General features: G+C 51.8%; 1 protein-coding gene across 8 annotated transcripts in view; it reads right to left on the bottom strand.

The window, feature by feature from the left end:
- Positions 1-20,205, bottom strand: part of SIK3 (SIK family kinase 3) — a 55,684-nt gene that overhangs the window by 15,698 nt on the left and 19,781 nt on the right. For 3 of the 8 annotated variants that reach the window (XM_080631712.1, XM_080631708.1, XM_080631709.1), the window contains exons 2-14: positions 14,509-14,625; positions 12,530-12,593; positions 8,020-8,181; positions 4,720-4,844; positions 4,031-4,154; positions 3,133-3,251; positions 2,675-2,785; positions 2,391-2,534; positions 1,877-1,957; positions 1,675-1,784; positions 1,368-1,521; positions 748-903; positions 133-203 (exon numbers count right to left, since the gene is read on the bottom strand). In XM_080631712.1, coding sequence (XP_080487838.1) covers positions 133-203; positions 748-903; positions 1,368-1,521; positions 1,675-1,784; positions 1,877-1,957; positions 2,391-2,534; positions 2,675-2,785; positions 3,133-3,251; positions 4,031-4,154; positions 4,720-4,844; positions 8,020-8,181; positions 12,530-12,593; positions 14,509-14,625 — 1,538 coding nt within the window. Of the gene's footprint in view, positions 1-132; positions 204-747; positions 904-1,367; positions 1,522-1,674; positions 1,785-1,876; positions 1,958-2,390; positions 2,535-2,674; positions 2,786-3,132; positions 3,252-4,030; positions 4,155-4,719; positions 4,845-8,019; positions 8,182-9,466; positions 12,300-12,529; positions 12,594-14,508; positions 14,626-17,390; positions 17,516-20,205 lie in introns of those variants that run through there. The other 5 variants (XM_080631713.1, XM_080631710.1, XM_080631711.1 and 2 more) reach the window with 4 other exon arrangements.

Below are 20,205 nucleotides of genomic sequence, written 5' to 3' on the forward strand. Positions count from 1 at the left end.
AGAGGAGCATTGAGCCTTCACTGGCATCAACACTGTTGCCTGTGAGGAGGTTGCTGCGTTTTAACTCTGTGGAACACCACAGGGTGAGCCTCTTGGAGGCAGCAAGGGCAAATGTTAACAGACAGGAGTTACCTCTGCACAGCCTCCTGGTCCGGCTCCCCATCGGAGCTCTCCTCATCCACAGGGGTGACAGCTGGGACAGCCTGCAGACAGGAGAGAGGCCATGGGCTGCAGAAAGCGGCCGCGTGGGCCCATCCACCCCACAGACACTCTCCCAGACAAGCTCTGACACGGGTCTGTCAGCTGTGCTGCAGCACCCAGCACCAAGAACCCCTTCCAGCACTCCTCCCCCAGTCAGAACTGCCTGGAACCGAGGCTGCTGCTCTGTTGGTGCTACCAGGAAAACTCACTGATGCATCAAGGGCCAAAGAATGCACATTAATGCCCAAGCTGGATGTTTTAGCTTCCTCCAGTAGAGCAGCAAAGGAGAAGAAAAGCCACCAAATTTAAAAGGTTCACATTTGTCAGCTCCAGAGAGGGACGCACCTCAGCTGCCAGCTATAGCAGAGCACAGCAATGCTCCCACATGGGGACAAGAGAACCCCACTATTCTGGAGCAGGCACATTCCCTGCTTCCAGTGTTTCCAGAGTGCTGCAGGCTGAGCCCACTGCTCCAGTCACCTCTGCCTGCAGGAGAAGGTATTTATAAGCACACCACCTATTCTCTCCCTTCCTTTTGCTACTTACTGGTGTCATAGTGACGAGGGGAGAGGGACCTCGAGGACGTTTGAGCAGTTGCTGTGCGTGTAGCTGGATGTTGGCTCCGCCATCTGACGCCCTGCGCCCCAGAGGGCCCATGCCATTGAGCAGCTGCAGGGTGGGGGGCTGCAGCAGGGACTGCTCCTGCAGGCACAGACAGTACAGTCATCAACCCTGTACCACATCCTTCCAGCACCTGAGCCCCAGCCACAACCTCAGGCACTGGCAGGAGAGGAGACAAGCCTTCTGGGCTTTGGGAGAGATGAAGGAGCATCATCTCAGCACTGACATGGGGCAGAGAGAGACCACATCAGTGGAAAAGTGGTGCTTAACTCCCCATTTCCCTGCCCTCCTCTGTAGCTGCCAGGCAGGCTGCAACCTGCAGCCCCAAAGCCAGGCACTGTCCTATTTCCCCCCAGCCCAGTAATTCCTTCCATGTTTCAGTGCTCTTTCGTTCTTCAGCTTTTTAAGGTTTCGACTAGAATCACACCTAATACACAGCAAGTAGGTACATTTTGAAGCTTATGTAGCCCAAGGAACTGGCAAATAGAGCAAGTTTGAGCAGACCCTCCCCCCCATGCTATCGAGGCACTTGCAGGGTTCAGTACCTTGTACTCCAGCTGCCCCGTGGGCTGCAGGTTCTGCCGAGGCAGCACATTGTGCATGAAGTTCACATTGGGGGTCACCTGCAGGAACGGAGCCTGAGGAGTGACACGGGGGAAGCCAGGCAGGAGCTTCTGCAGATCCTCCATGACCTCCGTCCTGTGCAACCACATTATAGAGGGGAATTAGCAGTGATGTGGAGAGGACCAGCCACGGGCCCAGCACGCTCTGCTTCCCTTCACAAAAAGGCCTCTTACAGCTCTCAGAAGGGTTCCCTTGACCCTTCATCAAGAGGCAGGGGCTGATACTAACCGTGGGTCGGCTACTCCAACTGTGTGCCTTCTCATGGAGAGGTAGCGGACCAGAGCTTCAGGTGACGGCTCTTCCCCTTCATCACTGTCCAAGTTCATCGTTCCATCAGTCTGGGCAGGAGAAACATTGGAATGATGAAATACAACGTGAGGATCGAGCCAGGGGACAAGAACTTGCAGGGGTCACCAGGGGTGTACCTCACCTCTACAATTTGGTTTTCTGGGTTGATGAGCTGGACTTGGGGCACGTTGATGCTCATGGTATTGCCTGTCTGTTCTGTCTGCTGAGCAGAGATCAAAGTCAGAAGACATGAAGCATCTCATACACCCCCTTTACAGGCACTGCTGGATTAGCACCAGTGTGCAGACCTAAGCACTTGGGAACAGCGAGGTCAGCCTGGAGCCAGGGAAGATCTGTCTATCCTTAATTCTCAACGAGTTGCCAGCAACACAAATTGAGGAAGCAGCACGGCACAGCAGTCCTGGTCTGCAGCCTCTAGCTCCTAATCAGCAACCCTCCCCTTGCCTTCTCTTCTGTCCCTAGGAGTCTGAAGAGTTCACTAAACCCAGATCCAAGGAACAAAGCACAGGATTATGGCACCCTGACTACACACAACATGCTCAGACGAGGGACGCTTTGATGCTCCTGCCAGGATGAGGACACCCAGAAGCGAGTCTGGGTTTAGCAGGGAAGAACAGGATGTGAGAGAGAGCTACCTGGATGTTAGCAGAGGTGGGGAAGGTCATGGTCCGTGGTATACCAGGAGATGGTGCAATGCGCAGGTTCTTGTGCCTCTTCAGCCTGTCACAGAGCAGGCTGTAGATTGCACTGTAGTGATCATAAGCATCGGCTCTTAATGACTGCAAGAGGAAAGGGAGAAAGTGCTCAGTTCCTTCTGTCAAGCAACAAACCAAAGGTCAGCTGAGGTGATGAGCAGCAAACCTGGCCATTGATCTGCAGTGGGAGCAGGCAGGACACGGCTGCTGCTGTGCTGCCATACCTGAATGGTGCGCTCCTTGTCCAGCCCCATGTCTGCCATTGCCAGCAACACGTCCTCATTCAGCGGCTCCATCTGCCTCTCGGTCTTCAGGTGCTGACACTCTGCTATCAGCTGCAAGAGCACAGACACAGCTCAGCTCTGACATTCCCAAAGGCACACTGGTGAGTCACGGCGCTCTGAAAACCAACACATCAGGCTCCGGCAGCGAGCTGGCATGAGCTCTGAAGGCTGATGGCACACCAGCTCCAAACCCAGTGCCTTAGGCTCTCAGCGGCAAGGGAAAGGTACAGAAATACATGCAGATGAGGAGCAATGTGGGAAGCAAGACCAGGAGACACAGAGAGTGGAAGGGCTGCACATCACCACTCGGACTGGGTGTTCAACAGCTGAAACCAATCCCGCAGCACTACGTGCCCAGAGCCCATGGCAGCCCAGCAGGCACTGAGCATACTCCTCACCCTGTCAAACTCGGCGTCAGCCTCCCCAAGCTTCATCCACTTGTGTTTGCAGATCTGCTCCATGGAGAGCCGCTTGCTCGGGTCCAGGACCAGCATGTGCCGGATCAGATGCTCACATTCTGCAAGGGAAGAGAGCCCGGTGACCACAGGGTTGGACAAAAGGGCCAACGGGCCTTTATCTTCCATGTATGCTGTCACCATGGGGGACCAAAGCCTCCCCCTGCTTTGGGCTGGGACCTAAACTTGCTTTAAAAGCATGGCATGTTTCAGGAAGCATTTTCTGCAGGAAGAGAACCTCTTCCCCAAGTAATGTGGCAGGAAAGGGAGCTTTCAGCTGGGAAGCTCCATGCAGCCCATGTGAAATCATTCCTTAATCTGACAGCAGGCAGCCAAGCAGCAACATATGACTCGTTCTTAAGTAGAGTTGGTTTTCTCTGAGAATTAATCACACTTCTCAAACCCAAGATTTGTCACTAAAGCATTCGGAAGCATTTCTGCAGGAACTGGACGTCGACATTTGTCTCTGATGGGGCTGTTGCTGGAAACTCATGTGCCATAATGCTGTAAAAAGCTTCTTGTGTAGTGAGGGCCTCTACATTCCTCAGTCATTATTCCATTTTTAGCTTTCCCATTTCCCAGGCCTCAGAAGGAGCGTGTCTTTGCTAACATTCTGCTGTACTTTGCCCAGTTACATGCATGAAAGCTGAGATTTTAAGTAAGAGTCTGTTGGTTTCTAAATTGTAGCTTCAGACCCCATTTTAGCTGACATTCCAAACCACCATCCAATGGATACCCTTCCTGGCAGCCCACTTGCCTGGCACATAAACCAAGTGCTATGCTGTCATTTCAGTGCTCAAGGAACGTGTGAGCAGAGGGGACCAGTACAGGCAGCCCTTACCTGTGGACATGAAGAAGGGAATGCGGAACTTGCCGCTGAGCACCCTGGCCCGCAGGTTCTGCAGCGTGCTGCCGTCAAAGGGCAGAGCACCACACACCAGCACGTACAGCACCACGCCGAGGCTCTGCACCCAGGATGCGGCAGCAGCAGCAGGGAGAGACCAGAACACAATGGTCAGTCATGGGGAATGGTGTGCAGAGACAATAAATAATAGTAAAGACACTCCCATTGGCATAGACCCTGTTGGCACCTCAGTGGGAAAGGCCAGGCTGCAGGCAGAGCAGCGCTGGGGCCATGGAGGAGACCATCCTGAGCCCCTGCACTAACGTGCTCTCTCCTAAACCCTGACGCAGAAGAAGTGGGGGCCTTCTCTTCCAGCTCTGGCAGATGAAGCCCCCCCACAGAAAGTGCTCTGCCATTCACAGCGCTGAAGTGAACCGTATTTTTGGGAAACTCGATTAAAAGGCATTTCTGGGTAATGAATATTTTTGGCACCATGTCTCCCAATAAAAAGAATGTGTGACACACCAGCCAGAATGGGAATATAGAGCCAGCTTTATAAAGCATTTCTGCAAAATGCGTTTTTTTTGCCATATCAGGGGCTTCTCTCTGAGACGTGTACAAAATAGGAAGGAAAGGCAAAGAAACAGGAAAATCAGATCAAGGTAACAAAGAGGTGCATCACATACCCAAATGTCAACCTTCGGCCCATCGTACTCCTTGCCTTCAAAGAGCTCTGGAGCAGCATAAGGGGGGCTCCCACACCAGGTTTTCAGCAGCTGGCCAGGGGTGAAGATGTTACTGAACCCAAAATCTGCAAGGACAAAGAGAACCAATTCAAGGAACATGATCCACTCCAACTGTCCTAAAGAAAGGGTATTTCAGTCACTTGCTGAGCCTAAGTCACCTTCAATCCTCTAAGAGAGAACTGATACAGCAGAGAAACAGGAGGGCAGAAGAGGCAAGAAGAAAAACACTGAAGCCACCTGGACAGTGCAATTGCTCTTGTACCGAGCCAAAAGATGACCAAGTGTTAACAGTGGCACTTCAGACTGTAGGAACCATCTCAACAACCTGCTGCACAGCACACACTGAAACCATCCGGCTTCTGCTTAGCAACTCAATACCCAACCTTCAGCTTCACAACTTCATCAGGGCCAGGGCAAGCGCCAGCAAGGACAGAATGTGACAAAGGGAAAACAAAGCAGGAGCTTTGATCTTCCAGAAAGCACGGCACGAGATGGAAGCTTTGGCTACAGGGAGGTTTTCCTTCAAAAAAGAAAGAATCCTCACTAAATCCCTTGTTTTTTCACCTCAATTGACCAATAAAAGCAAGTGGACAGTCAGAGAGAAGTCTCCATGCCCTGTGACCAGGACGCCCTTAGAAGCAAGGGCCCAAAGGTTATGTGCAAAGTGCCTGCGCGTATGCCAGCAGGAGGACAGTGACATTAACACACACAGACATTCGCCATGGCATTTGCACCAGCAGCAGCCCCTCGCTGCAGGATTCCATGAGGAATGCTGGAAAACAGGGGCCACAAACGCTCACTTGGCAAATTCCGAGTGATTAAACCAAAGCACTGTGGCAAAAACACAGAGTGCAGCTGCGGGAAGTAGAAAGCTCTTATAAAGAGCTTAGTTTTGACTCCCTCGGTGGTCAGAACTGCAGGGAGCTGGGGTAACACAGAGCTGAGTGCCAACCTGTCAGTGATACACAAGATCCCAGTGCTGCGCAAGGAGATTTGGGCTGAGAATGTGCATTTTCATTATACAAGTGGCAAAGAATACCTGAGATGCAAAAGCACAACGGTTTTCTTCCCGTATTTTGAAATAAGTACACATTCATCCTGAAGATTCACCTTCAGTTTTAGCTGCTTATTTCTCCTCAGTGCCTTTCATCCATGCTGCACAAGGTAAGCACTCTGGCACACATTCTTTAGCCATCAAGAAAGATTTGTTCTTCTAAATCCCACAGGAGGCATGGAAACCCCACTGGCACCCCACGGACAACACAGTAACTGCAGAGCCTGTGCTTCCAATCACTGCATTCCTCACAGGATGTTCCATGACCTACTTCCAGGTGACTTTCCTCTCCTCCTCCTACAGGCAGCTCCCGCAGAGCCCAGCAGAGCCCCCAGCCCAGGCCCTGCTGAGAACAGCAGCCTTGCTAAGAGCCTCCAAAAGTGTATGGGGGAGAAGGTTTGCAAATCCCCAGGGAGCAGCCAGGTCTCATTCCACAAGCAGATGCAGAGAGAAAAGGGCATTTTTGAGGAGCAAGGTGAAAGTCACCATGGAATAGGGAGATATTTAAAGGAACAGCTCTGTGCTACAGAAGTGGACCCTGTCCCTCATGTTTGGGAGCTGGCTCCAGCATCTGCACCACAGATACTTCATCCTGGGAAGGTTGCAGGCTCTTGCACACGAATGCACAGCAATGCATAGATGACATTCCTCTGCAGCCATAGGCTGGGAAGGCCTGGGTGTTTAGCAACCATCTCAACTCCTGGCTGAACTCTCTGCCTGGGAACACCAGTGATCCCACTGCCAGAAGCAACTGACTCAGCCTCCGAGAAGGTACACTGGAGAAACAGCATCCATGGGAAAAATGAGCGTGAGGGCATCAGCGCTTCTGACTCCTGTTTATGGAAAACCAGTGTAGCTGCAACCAAAAACCCCAAACCCCACAAGTCCCCTTGCAGTCAGTGCCAAGTGAGAACAGCAGCACTGACCCGCTCCGAGGCTGCTGCACTGGCTTGAAGGTGCCACTTACTAACACTGAGTAAGGAATGTGAAGCTGCAAACAGGGGTCCGTAGTAGCTGCAGAAACCCTGCCCAGGTGGGAGCCTGAAGCTGGGGTTACACATCCCATCAGAGGCTGTGCTGTCAAGTTGGAGTTGATGAGGTAGAGGGACAAAACGTGGTACTTGGAAAACCCTACCCATCAATCAGCTTTTCCAGGCTACTTTTCAACTCACTACGACATCTTCTTGCCAAGTCAAACACTGCCACCAGCAGGGTGGGAGCTGTCCTCTGGAGTCCCTGCTGGGAGCAGAGATTTGGAAGGAAAACAGTTCTCAGCTCCCTTAGATAAAACCCCAAAGCTTCCACATTCAGAGCCTGTCAGTGTGGGCACTCGTGCAGGAAATCCAGCCTCACCTGGGGTAGTTTGGAACTCCTATTTGCAGGACCCCTGCACACGGGTTAGATTTTACCCTGTGAACACAAGATGGCCTCAAATCATTAGTGCATCTGTTTGCACACAACACGTGCCACAAAGTGCTGTGTCAGCAGCGGTCTCTTGCTCATCTGCCTGCAGAGCAGCGACGAGCAGGTTACCACCCTCGTGCCAGGGAGGACATGGCTCACACTATTAAGTGTTCAGAGGAAGTGTCAAAGTCCTTCACTTCCTTCCCCGTTCCCTCCTCACAAAGCAACGATGAGAGAAACCTAGGAAACTATTAACCATTTTACTACAAGCCAAGCGTTCAGCTCTCATCTAACACCTACAGATGGTACAGAAGAGAAAGTAATGAAACGAACAGGACTCCCTGAGTGCCATTTCCCCTTCACTGTTCTGCCATAGACACTGTCAGCCCTGCTTTGCCATTCCTTCTCTCTCCTCCAGCCTGACCTGCTTCAGAGGAGTCCTAAACCGGCAGCAGGACTCAAACCCAGGTCAATAGCTTAGTATTAGTCTCGCCCATTACCCAGTGTTTTGGAACACCACCATATCTGTAGCTGCATATGTGCCTATGAAGCCAAAGCTGCTTTTTGTCCTCCTTCTATTTTGCACTACTTGAAGGGAGATATAAATCTCCCGGCTACAACCTGGCAGCTCCAGCCCTGGGCAGCAGGCCACACAGAAATCCAAAGCTTCCTTTAGCTGCACTGCATTTCCTTCGTTGTGAATACCTGGAAGCAGCCAATGCCTACACTTATTAACTCCTGAGAGCAGCTGCCTTCCTCCCACACCACCAGGCTGAGCTCACCTGCTATTTTGATGTTGAGGTTCGCATCCAGGAGCAGGTTTTCTGCCTTCAGATCTCTGTGGACAATATTGCGACAGTGACAGAAGTTGACAGCAGCCACGATCTGCTTGAACTTCCTGCGGGCTTCCTTCTCCGCCATGCGGCCGTGGGCCACCAAGTGATCTGCAAGGGATGGAGTGAGGAACAAGGGGTTATTCACACAGGGGCTCCTCACACACCTGTAACAGGTAACACAGAGGATGGAGATGGGGAACAACGCGGGCACCAGCCTGTTTTCCAGGCTCCAGCACCAGACGGGGTCAGTGCTGGAGCTGCATGGGAAGGATCCAGCACATCACTGCCACACAACCCTACCTGAGCTGTGCCCACGTGAAAAGCTTTGAAGTGATCTCAACTTTCCTCTGTATTTGTGCTTGGGATTGCCCCAACACAGGGGCAGGGAGCCTCCCTGTCATTTCACTGCCCTAAACTGGAGGGTTTGAAACAACAAAACCCCACGGCTTGTGAAGGTTCCTGCTCAGGAGCTGGTGTCTTCCCAGTGCCCCATTAATTCCAATACCCATGACATAACTGCCTGGCAGTAAACACCAATTACGAGCTTCATCAGAGCAGCTCTGCCGGCTCCGGAGCCACAGCAGCCTCCTCCTCACGGCTCACTCCTCGTGTTGTGCAACAGAGTGAAGCTGGGTTTCAAAGCACTTGTCAATTCAGTTGTAGTCATCATAACTCCTTCCATAAGCAAATCTGAAGTAGGGCCAGGGAGGGAAATCCCTCACCAATCCCAACATGACCCTCCACTCACCTGCTAGGAAAAGCAACACTGACTCTCTCAAACAGCCCTGTCATATCTCATCAAGTCAGGAGCAGGGTCAGACATTTTCTAGTCTGAGGAGCTGGGAGGTCGATGAGCAGCATTAAGCAAGGGCCTGCTCCAGTTTAACCATTGCCACCCATCAACAGGCACAGCTCAGCTCCTGAACAAGTCAAGGGCATTCCCACTGTTTATTGCACATGAATCTGGGAGTGCAGGCTGCTGATACAGCAGAGTGCAAGGTTCCAACCTCCCGACATTCCTCAAAGTATTCCTGAGGTTCTCCTGCAGGCAAGGAATCCAATCCACTGCTACAGGAGGAGTCTTTCTACACATCTCTCCGAGGGTAGTTTTCCCAACCCAGGTTCAGCGGTCCCCACACATGGATGTTCAATTGTCCCTCTTCCGAGCCAGCCCCGCTTCAGCTGCAGGACAGGCTCAAATCCCACTTTTCCTGAAGAGAAGTGCATGGAGCTGGTCCCCAGGCTCTGCACGTAGGCACAGCACTCAGACCGCTGACATTTCTGCCCAAGCTCCAGAGGAAGGACAGAAACAATGAAGCTACAGAATACTTCACATACCAGCAAGGGCAAGTGCATGCCAAAATTAACCATTGCGAGCTTAGGCTGCACAAACCTCTCGTGCTGCAGGGGTTACAGAGTCGAGCCTCGTGCTCAGCTGGGAGCCAGCACACTGATCCAGAGCACAGCCTCCCGTGAAGCACCTGATACTGCTGTCTGCATTAAACAGCCCCATGCTGAGCAAGAAGCACCTTCTGGTCAAGCGACAGGGCTGACACACAGGTTCCCCCTCTTCGCCCCTGGACAGACTCCTCACGCTTTCAAGTTGTTTTCTGTCTGGAAAGCAAATGCTGCTGAAGCTTCACATCTCTTCCCTGTGCTGGATTAAGTCCCATTTCAGGGTACTTGGCGATCCTGTGATCCCAGAAGCAGCCTGACCTTGCAGAGACTGGTACCACGTCGTTTAACGCCAGGGAGCTGAGGATAAGCAGTGGGGACGGGACAGAGGCACAGACAGGCTCACCACATAACCAGAGAAATGCTGCTGAGCACTTTTGTCTATCAAGCAAGGACCCACATTCTTGTGAGGGCTGCAGCTTATTTACAGAAGCCATAGTAAACAGCGGAACTCAGACCAGACTTGCAGCCCGTGTTCTGTTTGACCTCACAAGAGGGACACTCAAGGGACCTGGAACAGAGAGCACCCTCTGTTTAAAAGGAGCCATCCATTTGTTGGTGATGTCAAAGCAGAGGCCCAACCGCAGGCAGAACACGCACAGGGACAAACATAACAATTTACATTTTGGTGCTTAAGCCCCCAGCAAAAGCCAGGCTCCTCCTGGCCCCATGCAGCCTTACAGGCAGGGAGTTATCACAGTGCTTCCAGAAACCGGAATCAAAGACACTTCATGGCTCTGCTCGGCCACCAAAGGAGCTCTCAGCCCTTCTACTGACAACTCGGATACACAGGTTGCAAAGCTCTCCCAGGGCTCCAACCAGGGAGACACAGAAGCCCCCAACCAGATTGAAAACAAGGCCATTTAGAGAAACTACTGCTCCTTAAACTACAGATTCCAACCTGTATTACTGCCTGTGTAGCACTGATAGCTCTACAGTACAGTTGAAGCCCTTGAAGGTGCTTAAAGCACTAAGGAAAACAACTCAGATTCGCTTCTAACCAAACCTGCTCTGAAAAGGACAACTGTAACTCAGATGATACGAGCGCTCAGCCTCACACCACATCCAGAGCCGTGGTGGTCAGCCCCTGCCCCTTCTGCAGCTGGGCTTTAAAACCCTGGTCATGCAGACTTCAGGAGGGAACCAAGAAAAAGAGCTGAAAGACCCTGCACAAGCACATGGAACAGGGAGGCTTCCCCAGCCACAACTGCCCAGTGGAGCCCTTCTCTGCACAACATGAGGACGTGAGACTCTTCAGCACAGGAGATGCTAACGACCGCGAGGAAACCTTCCCAAAACGGGTTGCTGCTTCCTCCTTCTAAATTGCTTCCGCTGGTAGAACAAAGTCCTAATGGCTCCGCAGGAAACCCTGATTACAAAAAGCTGAGGCTTCAGTTTCCCCCTCCCGGCTCTAACCACAGCGCCTGAAAACGCTCAAACCCGGTCAGTGGGGGCTTTGCTCTGGAAAAGCCCCTGTGCTGTTCCAGAGCTGGCTGCTCCCAGCTACCCACAGGATAAATGCTGGGCAGTGTAATGGAAATTAGCCATGCTAATGAGCTGAATTTACTACAGCATGAAGTAGTGCAGAAAGCAATTAGATTTGCACTTCGGCTCATGGAGAAGGCTATTTTTGTAAGCAAGAGAATTCATTCCAGGCTTGTATACGAGCTTGCACATAGCTCTGCATTTAAAAAAAGATGAGCCCATCGCTGCCAAATGCAACAGAAGAGGGAGAAAGTAAGGAGTGATTTATGCTTTCCTGTGGTGATCCACAGCAAGCGAGCTCTTAGGCACATTCAAGTGACTTTGCTGCACAAGGCAAGAGGAGTCTCAAGCCCCCGGAGCTGCTGCATGTCCCACACCATGATTCATGCTTGAGGAGACAACTGGGAGGCTCAGCTGGAGGAAGTCAGGTTTCCACAAGGCCATCCACAACATCAGCTGCCACTTGCTTCTTCCTTCAGCTGTCACCTTCTCAGAGAGGAAGCCCAAAGGGGATGGACCACGCTGGGAAGAAGCCACGACAATCATCTACAAAGGTACTGAGGAACTGGAAAACAGCTCAAGTTGGCTTTGCCTTAATTTGAAGCTTCTCTTGCTTCACTAAGAGCTTCACCTTTAACTACATGGCAGCCTCTTGCAGCAAAGTGAGAGGTCCTGACACTGAAAGTCAATCTTCTGCAGTGGCTCAAGAGGACAAGGAGGAGAGCAGTTCCATTTAGCTGACAGGCTGTATGTGACTGTCCTCCCAAGGACACCACCTGCAAGCAGACTGAAGCCAGCTCCAGTCAAGCACAGAGGATTTCCCCCTTTTCTGCATCTCACATGGGTGGAGCTAGTACAGATCCCAGTGTGGACCTGTATTTCCATCTCTCCAGGTTTTCATATTGGTCATGGCAATAAAACAAATGAAGGGATCAGCCACCAGTTCTTGCACTTGTGCTGCACTGATAGTCTTTTCCTGAAAAGAACAGCTTCTGTGGTCAAGAAAGCTCAGCCAAAACATTGTTAGCAGACAATGGAGTTGAAAATGGATGTAATTAACACAGGCTAAGATAACATCAGGTATCCAGAAGATAAGAACACGCATGGCTCTGGGAACAGAACACTGCAGAGCCACGGGACTGCCTGTTTCTTTGAAAGCCACTAACAAACACCGATGTTTCCGCTCTGGTCAACAAGCTTCATACAACTTGCTGGAACCAAGTGTTCAGCAACGCTTCCAAAGCCAACCAGGTGACTATTCCCAACACCTGTAATCCCAAAGTCAGCATCAAAGCACGGCAGCACCTGCCAATGGAACCCAAACAAGCAGCAGAGGTTACAGAGGGATTTTTCCACCAAGTTGGTATCATTTATTTCTCTACTCCTGTCATCAATGGAAAGTTTTCAGGCTGAAGGGCATCCCTCAGCCGCAGCAAGAGAGCGTGGCAGCTATTTTCAGTCTACTGGAGCTGACCAAGTGCATTATCTGATTAAAGAATGCAGTAAATGTACTCACCAAATATTTCCCCTCCACTGGCGTACTCAGTCACTAGATAAATCATCCGCTCTGTCTCCATGACCTGGGCACAAGGACGGAGAGGGGACACGTTAAGGACACTGCCCTCTGCAAAAAGCGTAGTTAAATAAGAATTGACCCTTTCTGTACCATGTGTAACTGCTTTCATTGAATCAACAAAATTAACTCCCCTGTGCTAAGGAACAGACAGGAACCGGGGCATGTAAGAATCAAACGGCAAGTTCTAAACAGTGATGCTGTAACTAAACACACTTCACTTGTGCCTTCCTACCCTTGTCTTTGCCCTCCCTTCAGTGTTTGCTCCCCTGGGAGACTTCTCAGGGCTGTCACAAGGGAACCAGTTCACCTTCCCAATTACCCAGGCCACTGCAGGCACTAAAATCACCACCAATTTTGCCAAAGGGGGAACATTCCCTGAATCAAGAAGTGACTTTGGAATGAGCCAAGACCCATCAGCCATGAGGCAGAGCAGAGGCTTTGCCTCAGGGAGCCCTGTGTGTTTCAGTCAGGTAACACCCCACTTGTAACACACAACTATAGGAGTCCGACAGGGCACTGGGGCTGCAGCAGCCCAATGTGCCAAGGCCACCAGTTTACTCTCGCAGTTGGCAGTCCAGAGCCTGTCACAGCGAGTTTAAAGGTGCCATTTATTCCAGATTCCCACTGAAAAGCTGTGAAAGGCTCTGAAACACCAACTCCGGGGTTTAGTAGTTCATTATCTAAAAATCAATGCCACTGGATGCCCAGGAAGATCAGACAGGGTGGAACACCCTCCGCAGTGGGTGCGCTTCCCTCACCTTAGCAAAGCCAAGCCACAAGTGTCACCTGCCCAGTGTCATATCAAAACCATACATGGAATAATCAAGTTGGAAAAGGGCTTATTAAAAAGGAGTCCATTTGCAAAGCAGCATTCCCCAAGTACCTGCAAAACGCTGCAGCTCTGCAGTGTCTGCTGTAAGCATCTTGCACTCTGTGGTTTGGCCTAAAGAGCTAAACATTAACCTCTGTCACTTCTACTCAGCGTTAACTCCTTGGAGTCCAGCTAAGTGCTCCCATTTATCAGGCAGAGCTGAGCAGCACACAGGGCTTGAACAGACAAGCCCACTGAACCTGGCAGTTCTGACCAGCTCTGGCAGGACCCTGGGAAGGCGACTCCATCCGACAGCTTCCAGAATCAGGACTACAAGCAACAGAGGAGAGTCTGTACCCAGCTTTTGAGCACTCCCTGCTTCAGCCCTTGTATCAGAGAGGCCCAGGGAGGGAGTCTTTCATCTGGCCACCAGCTCCCAAAGCAGCATTTAATGGTTCACCAACAGGGTGGCCTCCCTTATCCCTCTGCTCCCACCACGCTGGTGCTGTCTGCATGCCCCTGGCCTGTTGCAACCTCCCCGCTGCTCTATTTGATCGTTCAGTCGGAGGGGCACCACAAACGTGTGTCAGAGGCATCACACGGAGGCTGTGCCGCTGCTGGTTCTGTTTGCACACCAGGAATGCCAAACAAGCTGGAGAACAAGTCTGCAAACAGTATTCCCAGGTGCTATTGATCACCTTTCAGGAAAGCAGGGCGGGATCAGCAAGTCCTTGGGCCACAGGTAAATGGTCAGAGAGAGGAGAGCAGGGGAGCTCTGTGCTAGCGGGTGAGACTTACTTGCTCCCTTATACAGAGAAGGGGAGCCAGCATCCGGTTTCAACTGGGAAGCTGAAAAGCACACAATAGCCATAAACAAATGGCAAGAGGCCAGCCCACAGCGGAAGCATCATCTCCCAGAAAGAGGAGGATCAACCACACTTTCCCTCTGCTCCCTCAATCAAAGTACTCTGAGACCTTGGAAACACAAAGGACTTTCCCAGTACTTCACGCAGGAGAAACAGAGGGATAACTCCAGAGAAAGTACTATGACACAGTGTAAAGCTATAGTACAAAGGGACAGAAAACACACCGCGGGGAGTGCGCCTACCTGGTATAACCTGATGATATGTGGGTGGCAAAGCATCTTCATGATCTGAACTTCTCGAAATATCTTCTTCAGGTTCTCTTCATCCAGCTGGGTCTTATCGATTATCTTTATAGCGACCTAGCACAAGGGAAGAGCAGGACAGAGGTTACTGACCCATTTTCAAAAGCAGGGCCTGTATGTAAGACCTGCTGTGCTGAACAGAATACACAGTCCCTGCCCCAGAAAGGCTCCGAGCAGCCTCCCAGAGCCCAGCACCTTGCCAGGAGGCGGACAGGAAGCAGCTTTGTTTCCTACCTCTTGGGGTATTGTCCCTACAGAGGGTACCTGTTTGTGAGCAGGGTGCAGAAGGGTTTTGGGCTCCTGTTACCACAGCGCACCCGTTCAAGTCTCTCTAGCATTCGAGACTTCTGTTCCCTCTGCCTTCCCTGAGCATCCTTCCCCAGCACTGGCAGCTCCCAGCTCTTTGGGGCACAGAAAGTGAAATCACCAAACTCTAAACAGGAAGAGACCCCCTGTGCCGGTGATTCACAGCCAGAAGGATGTGACTCAGGAGCCCAAAGCCCAGTTCCAGAAGTGCCTTGCTCTGAACAGCCGCTGGTGTGCACCAGGGACAAGTGCTCTGTGCGCAGCAACAAAACCCACTGTGGTACACAATCCAAAACACATCTCCTCCTCCAGTGCCAAACCCCAAGTGCAATGCTAAGTGACGCTCTAACAGGCACAGTGCCGCTTGGAGGCAAACAAACAAAGGGATCATCAGGGTCTTTAAGGGAACAATCTGAAGCACGTGAAAATTAAGCTTCATTTCCTATGCTGAACCCCTCCCCAGCGGAATAGCTGCCCTGCGTGTACCACAGCACAGCCCAGCCCCAGCAAGGCACCAGCACAAGAAGCTGCTTCTTTCCTTTGAAACCTCTAATTCAGAGCCCAGGAACGGTTCCAGGCTCCCAAGTCAGGGAGCATGCTTCCGACAGCAGCCCTGTGCCATGCGGAGCCAGGCCTGGCACTGGGCACCAGGGGCTGCTGGCAGGGCCGGAGCCGGAGCCAAGGTGAAGCCCTGGACCTGTGCGGCTGCCAGGCACTAACAGGCAGTGAGTAACGGGGTGAGGAGCTGCTGCTGCTCCTCAGGGCTGGCACTGCCACTGTCGGGGGTGTTTTGCACCACATAGCTCCAAGGACAGCGCTCAGGAGGGAACTGGGAGAGCCGAGAGCCAGAAGGGGATTGGGAAGCACCCACTCTGTGCTTTTCACCAAGGATTATCCCTGCAGGAATGAGCTTCTGTAAAGCTTCAACTGATGCGTGTGTATATAAAAAGCTAAGAGGCACTTCCTCAAAGAGCAAATCCAAAATGTCTAAGAGACAGGAGTCATTTTCAGGCATAAATACATGAAAGCCCCACAGATCTGCAGTATTCCAAAGCTCCTTACTCATTTCCCAGCTCTATAGTCACTCAAAGGAAATCTCATTTCCCAGCTTAATTATATGACTGGAGTTGACACTCGTGGCAGAGTTTAAGGGATACAGAACATCGGATTGAACGGAGCTCAGTGGGGAGGGCCAGACAGAACAGAATTCAATCCCTCTGCTTTTGTCTCTGATAACACAGCGGGCTGCTGGCCCGCTGCCTGCCCCACACTGGTCACCTCACTGCACTGGGGGCTTTACATGTGGCGCAGAGGAACACATACAGCAGGCAGGAGATGTCCTCATGTGAAGGACCATACTGTCAGTTGGGCCAAAGAGTGGCCCTTGAACACACCTGCACCCTTAGGGGAGATGAGGAGGGACCTGGCCCTTCTGGAAGGGTTCCTTCCATGTGTTTTCATCCCGTCCCAATGCCTCCAGTGACTGCTGTAAGATGAAAGGCAAAAGGCTCCTGAAAGCCCTGGGCAAAGCACCTTGTGCTCCGGTTTCAGGAAACTCGGAGCTTCCCCACGAACGTGTGAGGGTGGAAGGAGGAAATCCCCACAAGGGAAAGCGCAGGGAATTTCAGGAGTCCATTGTATTTCCAGGTGTTTCTTCTCCTAGAAACACTGCTCCCTATCTCCATGATCCTGAGCTGTGTGCGCATGTCAGGCAAGAGCCTGGTGAGCAGCAGAGCAAGTCTGACCCAAAGCAAAGGGGTAGCTGGGGAACTAAAAGAGTGGAAGTGAAACTCTGAAGGCAAAAGGGCACGAGCAGGTATCACTGATGTCAGGGCATCCCACTGATTCACACGGGAAGTCACAAGGAGCAGAAATGCCATTTCAGGCCCAAACACCCCAAAACGCTCTCAGATGGGAGCTCCCACAAGCCCAGGCTGCCCCTTCTGCGCTAAGCACCAACCCTTTTCCGCATCCCAGCACATGCAGCCTTTGCATTTCCTGCTCTCAAACACACAGGCTTCTCCTGAAGCTCCTCCAGCATCACCAGAAACACAACTGTACACCCCTGATTTGCCCCAAGACACCAGATTTGATATCCTGGTAGTGACCAGGGCTGGAAGATCATGGCACGAGTGAGAGGCTCCTGAAGGAGGCAGGGGAGAATGAACATCCATATCGACATCCTGTTTATGAGCCGAACGTGGTGAATATCCCTGCAGACTTCCTTGAATCCATGGTGCCCTGCCAAGGGCAGGGAAATGAACTGCCACGTGCCCAGGGGGAGGGCAGGAGCCATGCTCGGGACCATGGGAAAAGGGGAATAAAGGGAGAAGCAGAATCTGGTTTCATAGAAAGGACCCATAGGACAGTGCAGTGAACACAGGGAAAAGCTAAGGACCCTGTCCTGGCCTAACACCTAGGACTCCATGCCACCCATTTGCTTGGATCCAATTATAACTGTAATTGAACTATAATTAAGCTTTCCTGCATGGATGATCATTCCATAAAGAAACCACCTTTTCCATTTCAGTTGTTTCTGTAGCAGCTCCACTCGAAACCAGGAGAAGCCCCACTTCTTTGGGAACAGAGCACGCGAGCAGCCTCATCAGTAATCCCTACACAAGTGGAATTGGGCCAGGAAGCGTTGCCATAAGTCAGCAATTGATCTCCTCAGCGTAAGAAGAGCCAACAGATGGCACCGGCAAATTGACTGCCCTGAAAGAAACCAACATGTTGATTTAGGAGAAACACTTCCTACAATTGTTCCGAGGCGTCCTCCCGCTCCCCATCCCGCCTGGAACACCACCACTGAGCGCGCACTGCATGTGCTCTGCTGCAGGGCAACACGGCCATGAGACTGGGTTCCCCTGCTACTCCATGGCTGGCTCTGGAGCAGGTCTTTGGGCTACTAAAGGGGTAAGCCTGGAGAAGGCCAGTCTAAAGGCCTGGACAGGACCTGAATTACTTCCACAGCACAGCCCAGCATCCCTCTCCTTTCTGTCCACTCCACTACAGCCTTGCTGGGATGCCAACATGAGCTGTCAGAGGGCTGACAGCAAAGAGCTCCTCTTTCCAGCTGCTCCTGCCTGCCAGGGACACTTGGGAAGCTCCGAACACGACCCCTTTGGATTAAGCAGCTGCTGAAGGCGCAAAAATCACTCCTATAAGCAGATACTGACGCTGCACAGGACCTTTGGGAGAGCTCCGGTGCCAGAGGATGGAGTCAAGACAGAGGCAGGGGGAGACAAAGGAAAAGCTGCTGCAGTGCCTCCTGCAATGGCACCTCCTGGCCCACGCTGCACGCCCCAGTGTCCTCACACACCGCAGCAGCTCAGTGGGTAGCTGTCACTTTAGGTGTCACTTGTCAGCAACATCACCTTCCTGCAGGGATGGTCGGCTGGCAGAGGCACATGTTCTTCAGGCCGGCTGCCACAAGCCTGCCTGTGTGCTAAGGGGCACTGAAAGCCAGCACTCTACATGCAAACAGGCAATTGGTACAGGTTTTACCCATAGGAAAACACTCGACAGCAGAGATGTGCTCTGACATCCTTACACACCCAGACAACGGGCTGTTACCAGATCGGAGAGACCTCTCTCAACAAGCTCTCAGGCAAACAAAGGCATCTCCCCCTTGGAATGAACCCACCAGCAGAAGCCCCCAGTTCAGGGATGCAGCAAATAAAGCCAGGCCGTTCTGCAGCCAAACTGGGGGCTTCGGAGGTGGCACAAACAAATATTGGCAGCAACTGAAAGGAGGAAACCAAGGACCAAGATGCATACAGCAAAGTGTGTTTGCTCAGGAAGGAAGTTATCACCGTGTCCACATCCCTCTTCACAATCAATGCAGTGACTTGTGCCTTGCGCAAGGTGAAGAAAACCCCAATGGTGTTTTGGGAAAAGTCAATACACACAAACCCTTGGGCCTGGTGCAGTGTTAATGCCCTGCTTGTGAGCGCTGTGCTCCGCTGTGACCCTTCCCCGATCCCAGGGGAACGGGTCTGGATTTCAGTGGCAGAAGCACAGACCCCACATTGATGCCTGCAGCTCTGCTAAACCCAGTGGGGACAATCTCATCATTCCAGGGCATGTACAGCTGGATGGAGCTGAGGGCAGAGTACGGGAGTGGGGCATAGTCACACAATTCCCACCTCTTTTGAACCCCTCTAGCTCTACCCATGCCGTGTTTACACTGCAACTGACCCCTCCATCCTCTCACTGAGAACCTTGTTACACGAGGAGGAAACCCTCCAGCTCCACAGCTTCAGCAGCTGCTGGTACCAGTGATTTGTTTCTTTAGTTCAAGAGCCTTATAAAATCACTGTAATGCTTAACAGATGCAAGTGTGAGAACTTCACGGGGGTCACAGCCATGCATTAGAGGTGGTATGGAACATTATTTCTTTATCCTAGCCAAGGAAAAAGGCAAACTATACCCACAAATGCCAGCCCCCAGCAATGGCCCATGCTACTACACTAAAACATGTGCACATGCCCATCTGCAGACAGCAGGCAAGGAAAGCTGCCTGCCTACTGCTGTGATTTCATTGAACTCCTTCATAGGAACACCTAAGAACCAGTGCTCAACATCAGCTGAAGCCTAAGGGATGGAAGCTCAAGTAACAGGCAGGTAAAGGCTCCTGTCTCAAGAATGCTGCACCCCCAACCCAGCTCCTTGGTTTAAGACTCACTTCCACCTCCTGCTCTTTGATCTAACAAGAGACTTCCTAGGGCAGAGATGGAGATCTCCATGAGCAGCACATGCTGTGACTCACGCACAGACCTCACACTGCAAATCAGGCCACTGTCTGGTCAAATCTCAGCTGAGCTGCAGGTGTCAAACCCAGCACACAGCTGGTGAATGCAGCTTTTGCTTGCAGCATTAGCAATCACAGGGACTCTGATGAAGCAATGCAAGTGCTGTGTGGCTTTGCTGGAGTGAAAGGAGTGAGAACAGGGCAGTGAGCACCACTGTGGTTCAGCCCTGCACTGCACTGACAGCACTGCAGCACTACCTCCACGGCTCCTGTGCAAACCAAACACCATCTTGGCACTTACTAGACAAAGACTGCACTTGCTAATTAAAACCGGTTTCTGAATAAGCTCAGTTAAACCAGCACAGGGCCTTGTGGAGGAGTATTTACATGGATGTAAAGCAGTTCACACATCAAACGGGCTGTGAAGCGGCAGATCCTGGTCACGTAAGCCTGGCTATGGTGTGTAAGCTGCAGCCTGCACTCTGCACACAAGCGAAGCCTAGAGGGGAACCAAAGCCTGGGAGGACACTTGCTCACCTTGGTCCCTTTCAGCACAGGTCGCCCTCCATCTGAGGGCA

The sequence above is a fragment of the Psittacula echo genome (assembly GCF_963264785.1).
Source record: "Psittacula echo genome assembly, chromosome: 18".
Taxonomy (NCBI): domain Eukaryota; kingdom Metazoa; phylum Chordata; class Aves; order Psittaciformes; family Psittacidae; genus Psittacula; species Psittacula echo.